This window comes from Rosa chinensis, chromosome 3 (assembly GCF_002994745.2).
Source record: "Rosa chinensis cultivar Old Blush chromosome 3, RchiOBHm-V2, whole genome shotgun sequence".
Lineage (NCBI taxonomy): Eukaryota > Viridiplantae > Streptophyta > Magnoliopsida > Rosales > Rosaceae > Rosa > Rosa chinensis.
In genome coordinates this window covers 34139268-34148477 of record NC_037090.1, presented here as the reverse complement: position 1 = coordinate 34148477, position 9210 = coordinate 34139268, and the positions used below count along the sequence as shown (strand labels likewise).

General features: G+C 38.3%; 1 protein-coding gene across 6 annotated transcripts; it reads right to left on the bottom strand.

The window, feature by feature from the left end:
* Positions 1–1263: 1263 nt before the first annotated feature.
* Positions 1264–7735, bottom strand: LOC112192266 (DUF724 domain-containing protein 3). 6 transcript variants are annotated; one of them, XM_024331921.2, is made up of 9 exons: positions 7087–7735; positions 6010–6387; positions 5319–5484; positions 5011–5228; positions 4521–4595; positions 4303–4408; positions 3046–3150; positions 2364–2534; positions 1264–2279 (listed from the first exon to the last, which is right to left on the bottom strand). In XM_024331921.2, the coding sequence occupies exons 1-9, from the start codon at positions 7558–7560 to the stop codon at positions 1624–1626; spliced, it is 2349 nt and encodes a 782-aa protein (XP_024187689.1). In that variant the 5' UTR covers positions 7561–7735; the 3' UTR covers positions 1264–1623. The 6 variants fall into 6 exon arrangements, with proteins under 6 accessions (XP_024187689.1, XP_024187690.1, XP_024187688.1 ...); XM_024331922.2 differs by having other exon boundaries at positions 5319–5481; XM_024331920.2 differs by having other exon boundaries at positions 5319–5481; positions 5944–6387; positions 7087–7734.
* Positions 7736–9210: the final 1475 nt, after the last annotated feature.

Genomic DNA, 9210 nt, shown 5'->3' with positions numbered 1-9210 from the left:
TCTAGGGCAAGACTCATGTGTCGCTCCCTAATCGACACGGACGCCTTGCTTCCAGGAGCAAGAAAGGTGCGTTGAAACTAGAGGGGGAGTGCAATAGCAGCCACCACTCATGGATCAAGTCTTTGATCTAATTGAATTTAGAAGAGATGAATTATCAGGCTAGATCCAGCCTCTCGAGATGGGACTTGTGGGCAGGGGAGGACATCCTAAGTAGAGGACATCCTAAGACCCCTGGAGATCGTAAAGTCATGCTTGATCGATCGGTCTTTCGAGATCTTAACTACGGATGCGGCTGTGCTTAAGTGTGGCACATGGTGGTTCTATTTGCAGGTTTGGGATGTGGTCGGATTTTCTCCTTGAGACTTGATCTCACGGAGTCACAGCGGAGCCATCCATCTTCTGGCTATAAGCTGGTGGCTGAGAAGCAGAGCAGGGCGTTGTATGATAGAATCTTGCTATGCTTAGAAGGTTGGCAGGCGCCGATGATGGTGATGGTGGGATGACCGTAACAATGCATTAATAAAAGAGGATTCAAGTGATTTTATATTGTAGGGAATGACTTTACGTAGTCATATAGGATCTTGATTAATTGAGCTTCAATGTACTAGTGATCGGTCCTAATTTTTCCTTATTCAGCCACTGATTTAGGATACAAGTGCATAGGGATCTATCGTATGTGTGATGTGTCGTCCTGACCTTCAGATTAATGAAATTTATATCTCGATTCAAAAAAAAAAAAAAAGTTTTAGGAAAGTATATGCTACCATGCCACATGAAAGGATAAAAATTCTAATTTGAAAACCAGACTCTTAGTTATCTCACATTTTGCATGTTGAAATTTTCTGAGTCCATACTCTTCTCGCATTTGACCCACTCACAGTGAAGCAATGAAGACATGGGAAACGCTTCTACCGATAGCTTTATTAGTGAGATTCAACTTCAGATTTTATTATAAATTATTATAATAGGAATATGTTTGTATATCTAATTTTCAATTTCGTTAATTTCGATTCTTTTTGATAAGAGGATGGTCACATTACTCTTTCCGCCTTCCCTACCTCCGTTTATTTTGTAACGTTTCCTTTTCATAAACTCTCCTCTCCATGAATCAATTGGCTGGCCATTTGATAGGTACAACTGTTTTTAATCTCCAAGGCGGGTTGCACTTTCCATTCACACACCTTAAAGTCGTCTTCCGTCTTCAACTTAAAAAGTGGGAAAAAGAATTAAAATAAACACATGAAAAAAGGAAAAGAATAATCATAAGAAAACCAGCTTTTTCATTTGGCAAGATACTCGGACAACAAGCCAATACAACATTTTTAATTATGCAATTCAACAATGCTAATGTTACAATCTAGGCTACACCAATTCCTAACTATCAAACTATGCAACTCAAAACTACATAATGAAAGTTAAAATCTAGGCAAGCCAATACATTAACATCCCTAACTATGCAATTCAAGACTAGATACTAAAAGTTAAAATATAGTGCCAAGAACAAGAAGTCTCCAGAGTAATACCTAATAAGCTTGACATCCCTTCTCCGAAGGAATTCAACAAATCTCAGCATGGGTTTACCACCCATCCAAGAAAACTAAGAATGTAGATAAGACTCAAGGCCTATCTCAATGGGACCAAAGCTGCCTTCTCAAAATCAGAACGTGTGTTCTTAATGCTTTCATTGATAGCATCCACACTCAACTGCAAGCCAGCAATGTCACGCTCTTTAGCCCCTATCTCTGCCTGGATCGATGCATGCTTCTCCTTTAACTCAATTATTTTTTTCTCGATGCAATCAGCCTCATCTTCAAGTTTTGATTTCTCTTGAGTTTGCTCCACCATCTTACTTTCCACGTCTTTTGATTCTCCCTCAAACTGTCCATGCCTTTGTTTGATAGACAAAAGTTCGTTCACACGCCCACGTAAAACGGAAACATTGAATCCATATTTTTCCAAGTCAAAAAGACTCTCCAGAATGCTATCAAAAACCTGTATAGGGTCATCAAAATGCAGACTCGATATCTTCTCCACCAAACTGGAAAAGGTCACCATATTGCCAATAGCAAATCCCTCGCGATATTCCTCTTTACATTTAACCAAGGGACGAAAATGTGGATTTTGTGGCATTATTCTGAATACGTCAAATGATTCAATTGCTTTCCAGATTGGGGAGCTCTTCACAAATGGCATAATTTGGTTATCATCTGGCACAGTGTCACTGACTGAATCAACTGGAGTAGAATCTCTGGCAAGCTCAACTTGTTCAACAGTTTTACCTGGGTATGGTCCAAAAAAGATAACAGATAAAGTCAAATTGGTTACTAGAAAAACGGACACAATCAATATATGAAGTAGCTTACTTAATTCATCCATGTTTGCTGGACCCTGTATTCCTCCAAACCATGTGGAGAGAGGTTGGTCATCTTCATCTATATTTTCCGATGCTTGAACACGGGTCCTAGCAGCTTCATTTGGTACGCCCCTTGTTCCAGGAACATCAGCTGTATTTCTCCTAGACGCATCTTGTGAATCTACACAAATGCCAGATATGATTTCAGAACGCAAGGTCAAAAGAATAAAAAAGCAATGCCTCTTTGGTTCTAACTATTCATCTGAGGGAGGAGAGTTCGATCCTGGCTCAGGATGAACGCTGGTAGCATGCTTAACACATGCAAGTCAGATGGAAAGGTTTTTATATATTACTTTTTTGGTTTCCCTTTTTTTATTCAAAGAGAAAATAGTTCTGTTACATTATGCAGATACTTATTGTCTATCAGAAACAACAGAGACATGGTCGTTCTCTTTGTTAACCACAAAGAGAGATGTTTTCTGGGCTAAGAGGAGACTTCTTTATCTTTTCTATTGACCAAAGTTCTAAATTTCAGATAATGTTTCCAAAGTATCTGGTGCTTCATGTCCTTCCTCTCTTCTATGAAAAAAATTCAAGTTGCTCCAAATACTAGAGAACAGCCAAATCATATAGCTCATCTGCGCTTTTCATGACTGGTAGGCTGAATATGAAATCAACTTACACACTCATACCTGAAGCATCTCTCCCTCCGGGCAAATGCAAAGCAACTTCATCAAGTCTCTGATCTTCTACAGCACTTTTGTCAGCAACATTTCTTGATCCATTTAGTTCCCTGACTGCAATTTTTTTTTTTTTGGATATCAGAAACAAACTTATATCACCATAAATATATACATTACATAGCAAGGCACTGATATCTATAACAAACTGAAAAACATATAAAAAGCATTAACAAGGTAAAACGGAAACTGAAAATGCCAAAAGCTCAACAGCATTACAATAAAAAAAAATAGCATTAAAATATATTTATAAATAAATAAACTCTCAACTTTGAAGAAACTGTTTCAAACCATCTCACAATTTTATCAATCTCCTCACCCCAAAGCTCCTGTAAGGACCTTCCTATTCTGCTCCATCCACCACCCAAAAGATTGCCAACACAGTACATCCTCCCAACACCAATCCTTTCTTGCTACTTAAAGGAAACATAAACCTCTGGCACAATAAGACAGTTCAACAAATTTGAACATATCATCTCACAATAAGCTCCATACCATCTTACATTAGACTCCATAACTATTTCTGCCACAAAGATGTAGCAATGGGGCAGTGGCGGAGCAGATGATCTGAGCTCTCAGCAAAGGAAATATTCACAAAGCATTGTTGTCGATGCAAAAATCCATTGGTCGAATTCAAATTAATAGGCAAAGAAATACCAATTTTAACCCCTATAGGAGGCTCACAGTTTGATTATGATCCATCTCATTTCAATGCGAACAATGCCAACCATATATAACTTGTATCACGGAATCAGGTTCATGTCATAATGGAGTAGGTAGTTCAATCACAACTTGTAGGTGTCTGTTTTTTGTTTTTGCTTTCGTCTTTACAAAAAGAAAAAACAAAAAACAAAAAACAAAACAAAGAACAATTTTGTATATTTGAATGCATCAATGTTGTTCATCTTACTATGTCCAATAACTTCTCCAAATGGAAGAAAGGATCCCCAAAATCTAAGATGATCTGAAGTTTACATGGGGCTGAATTTGCACCCAATTCATGGTTCCTCTAATTGGAAACTCTAGGATTAAATATTGATTAAATTGCAACAAGATGGGCCAATTTGACACAAAAGAAACTATATGGCTGACATAGTTCCAAAAACGCAAAAGGTACCAAATTTCAACTTTAGCAAAGTAGATGGGTACATATTTTAGCGCCGAATCTGAAAGATCACTCAAATGATTTAGAGTTCAAGTAATGTTTACCTCCCTGTGCGGCTTGTGTGATTACGATAAAGTTTTTAGGAACCTTTCTAGGTCTGCCCCTCTTTCTTTTGTGGCTGCTTCCTTCAGTTGGTTGCTGCTTAAAATCCTGCGCAAATAAACACAAACATCCATAGGCAATACCATTGAGATAATTTAGAACAAAAAGATGTAGACAAAAGATAAATTGTTACAGTGGATCTCTCACTCCATGATTATACCATGTCTGGAAAAAGAACCAGGCTACGGAGAAGGTTATCCAAAACTGGATCACTGCCATGTTCAGCTGACGTAACCTGGGTGTTGATAGCTTATTTTAGATAATATCCAATTATTGTTGATAGCTTAAGTCTGTAGAGCTTCATGTTCCACCTCTTCCCAACATATTTAACCAACAGTGCTTACTAGATAACTAATTAAATAGAATCTTAACATCTCCCAGCACAATGGCATTTTTAGCTTTTCATCATATATACTTTTTTCTTTAGCTAGCTTAATTGATTTGTGATCTCATTCATTTAATCAACTTACTGTCCAGCTATGCATGACCAAGTCCAAACACCAATATACTTCTCAAACCATCCAAATGAATTACCAAAATAAGTTCGAATTCATGTTTCCCTCTCTGGCAGAATCCACCTTGGAGTTTGATTTACAATTGCTCTTAATAACTTATTTTGACTTCTAGGGGACCAATTCTATAATGCTTACCGTGCTGTTTTCTTGTGCTGGACCATTTGCATTCTTCTTCTGATCTCTCACGAGCTTCAGCAAATCTTCGTTGGGAATCTGACATGGATATTCAGCTGATGAATCCTGCTTTCCATTGGCCTTTGACTCTATAGTGAGAGGCAATTCAGCTTCTTTACTTATGCCCTCCTTTTGAACAACATTTCCAGCAGAACCAATAACTCCATACCCTTCCTTACCTGCAACTCAACTCATTAAGAATTTAAGACAGAAAATTCTTTTAATTAAAAAGCCTGAACACTGCAGAGTTGACTGATAAACATATATACTTTTTTCCTTATGTCTCTCTTGGCTAGGAAGCGCACATATAACCGGTTCCCAGGCACTTCCAAATTGAGCCTTCGAACGCCTTCCTTCACTTTTGACAGTGCGCGCACTTTTGACAGTGCGCGCCCGGTGGTTTTCTAGCTCACCATCTTTCGCTTGCTTTGTCTTCTACACATATAATGTAAGAAATGGTGATCAGGAAAACCGTGTCATAGACTTTATCATCATCTCCCATGAAGGAAATAAAATAGAGAAGATATCATTGCACATGAACTACTCTCAATCAATTTTCTCACTTAATACTTTATAAGTAAACATTTTTTTATCTCTAATCTCTAAATAGTTGGGAAGAAGCATTGTATCACATTGACCAATATGAAACTATCAACCCCAACAAAGCCAAGTAACCATGGCATCAAAGTTGTTACAGGTCTACAATTATTATACAAGAGATGCTTGCTTAACCGTTGTAAAGTAAGATGTGTCTGTGTCTCTTGACCCACTCACAGTGCCAGCAAGCACCAGTATGTCATGAATGGCAGATTAAATCATGGTTCATGGATTTCGCATGTCAAAAACTCTTGAGCAGAACAGATAAAATTTAAGAGAAGACATCCAATAACTCACAACTTTCTTTTCACCAACCAAGCTCTCTACGTGAAAAAGCTGCTGACTAACAGCCGGTTTTCTTACTCGTCTTGATCCTCTAGTTCCACTGCTTTCCCTGGTCACAGTGGCTAATTCACATAGCATTTCTTTATCATTTGGAGTTTTCCTCAATTGCCGTGGTGTAACAGATAATGTAGCCTCTGGCACTTTGTCGTCCTTTAACTTTTTCAAAGGACGCGAGTCTGTAGCACCACCATTAGGCGCTACATCCTTGATGCTTGAGGTAAAACTTGACTGCTCCACAAGATTCTTCCTTAAACTAGTTGATTCAGGGTTATCCCCTGCAGCACCTGAAGTTTTCGGTTGTGCAGCCACCTCAGGATGGTTGGAATCATTTTGGACAGGCAGCAGTCGCGGCTGATGCTCTTCCGCTTGTTGAGAATCTGAAGCACTATGTATCTCCTGGAACAGAGCCCAATTAGCTACCAATGAATATAATCCTCAGGGGACACTAACTAGCCTCAACTCATGCAACAAACTAAATTTTTTGCTTTAATATGCATCATTTACATCAAAGTCAATATAAATTCTTTATAATTTATTAGGTCAATACTTAATAGTGAGCAACACCTGATATGGTGGTATATTAAAAGTTAAAGGCACCCCTATTATCTTAATATGAATTAGTCAATTAACCTATCACCAAGTACGGTGAAACAATATGAACTGCAAATGATATGTAGCAATATAGATTTCAATAAAGACTCCGCCACTTATCCTCTCTTCCACACTGAACAAGAGTAAACTGAAAACAGATCACACATTGGATCCATCAATGCATTTGACATCTTCCAATTCTACAAAGGGTCTTATGTCGATAAAGTAAGTTCCTTAGCCTCACCCACAGGCTTTAAAGCAAAGGTATGCATCCTCTCAACTAGAACATTGAAAACGATACCAAAAAAGGAAGAAAAATTGAATAAAACATCTACTTTCTCCTGCAACTCCTAACTTGTATTTGTGTAATGGGTAGGGGGAAGGGCAGATATGGTAGAAATCTGAAGTAATCCTGAACCCAATAACAAAACTATGGTGTTTAGGCTTATATGCATGAGATCAATGTCGAAAACTCATATGCAAACGAGGACAAGAATAGCATACCTGCTTGTCGGGGCGAACCCAAAAGCCGGCAACCCAATCCTGATGGAGTCGCAGACGGTCTCTCTCGAATTCCAGAAAGTCGGGCGGGTTCTCAAAGAAGATCCTATATTTGGAGTTCTTCTTGATAACCTTGTCAATAACTCCGGTCCACCAACCGTCTTTGTAGTCGGCGTCGACTATGTGGCCGTATTCAAGATCTTGGTCAGGCACGTGAGGCGGCAGAGGCCTTATGTAAGCGGAATCGACCTGTTCTTTCAGTGGCTGCTGAGACCCGTCTTCTGTGACCAAGGTCTTGTACTCCACCAGAGCCCTCTTCTTCTTCTTTGAGGCTGAGCTAGCAGCTGGGCTCTGAACAATGGTGGCTCTGAACCACGCTCCTTTGAACCCGTCCTCGTCGCTCCTCACTTCCACTTCTGACCCTACGCTGAATAGCTGGTTTTGTTGCTGGGATTCGGAGCCATCGAACCCCGCCATGGGTCTTGTTGATTAACAAAACCCTAGGGATGATGATGAGGAACTCGCCGGGTACTTGGGTGGTGGGTACTGCTTTCTTTACCAATCTAGCCAGTCAAACTGAGGCTCTGTGGTGGTGGATGCGAGAGAGACGCTTTTTACATCTCGGTAATGAGGAGAAGATGCACGACATTTGAGACACACTAACCACCACGTTTTTTACCCTCAAATCTGACCCAAAAAAGGAAACAAAGTGACTAGAGTTGTGCCTAGAACAATCCCTCATCCACGCGTGACCAAATACTCATTACTTCGATGTTAAAGATGTACGCATCAACGATTACAAATTGTTCACGCCCTTTCTATCGCGGCTTTTCATTCTTCCATCTAAATATAACCAAGTACGGTTTGTACTTAGAACAATCACTCATGCGCGCGTGACCGGTTACGTGTTACTTACATGTTAAAAATGTACGCATCGACGATTATAAATTGTTCACGCGCTTCCTATCACGTTTTTTCTTCCATCTAAAGGTAACGAAGTAGAGTTGTGCTTAGAACAATTGATCCTGAGCGTGTGATGAATGTGTATCGTGTAGATGTTAGATCTGCATGAATAGACGGTTACAAATTGCTGATGCACCTAGGAGTAATTGATCATATACAAAGGCAATTGTTCTAGATAGGTATTTTTCTAAATATGCATTGTTAATTGCGGTCTACGAACTCACTTATCACATGGGATTTCTTTCCTTTTTAATTTTGTCTTAACTAATTGTTTATTTTAGAGCGTCCTTAGCAGCTTTCCTAAAAATTTCTATTTTTAGGAATTCAAAAATTAAAATTTCTATAATTTTTCTTCCTTAGTTCTAATGGCTTCTCTATCATATTCTATATAAGTTAGTATCCACAAGTCCACAATGAAATATGGTATTATTTTCTTAATTAAGAAAATGTTAAATAATTAATGATGGAAATGTATAAAATTTGAAGAGAGAAGAGAGAAGTGGGTAGAAACTTTCATAAATATAATTCCCTGCAATCTTGAGTTTATTGTGAATATAGAGATTTTTGTTTTTTCTATCTTCACTTTCTTAAAAATATAGAATAAGACAAATAATAGAAAATCTCTTAGAGATGCTTGTATGTCCTAATATACATTGTCTATGATGAATTATGGTAGATTATCATCCCAATTAACAGAATTAATTTTAGTCAAACAAAGATATCATAATTAAAAAAAAAACTTCATTATATAATTATATTAACTAGACAAGGTTTTCAAAATTACTGAGGTGCCTATCTACCTGGTAGATTGATCTTTGATAACACTCTGGTAGCTACTGAGGTAGCTCATTTCATGCATAAGCTTCGCAGGCAAGAAGAAGGTTTTATCTCTCTTAAACTGGACATAAGCAAAGCTTATAACAGACTTGAATGGGATTTTGTAAGAGCCATGCTTTCAAAATTGGGATTTCAAGCACAATGGATTAATACTATTATGAAATGTGTGGCATCGGTGCAATATTCTATTTTGATAAATGGGCAACCTTCAGAAGCAATTGTACTGACCAAGGGAATTAGGCAGGGTGATCCTTTATCACCTGTACCTTTTCATTTTATGTGCAGAAGGTTTTTCTGCTTTGATCACAAAGGCTGTTAACATGGCAC

Bases quoted from the DNA above. Each gene is read 5' to 3' on its own strand.
- LOC112192266 (XM_024331919.2), bottom strand. From the start codon at position 7,560: ATGGCGGGGTTCGATGGCTCCGAATCCCAGCAACAAAACCAGCTATTC. The intron at 5,229-5,318 runs GTATATATGTTT...GTTGAGTTGCAG, and splicing joins AGAGAGACATAAGGAAAAAA to GTAAGGAAGGGTATGGAGTT. The intron at 4,596-5,010 runs GTAAGCATTATA...ATCAACACCCAG, and splicing joins CAGCACAAGAAAACAGCACG to GTTACGTCAGCTGAACATGG.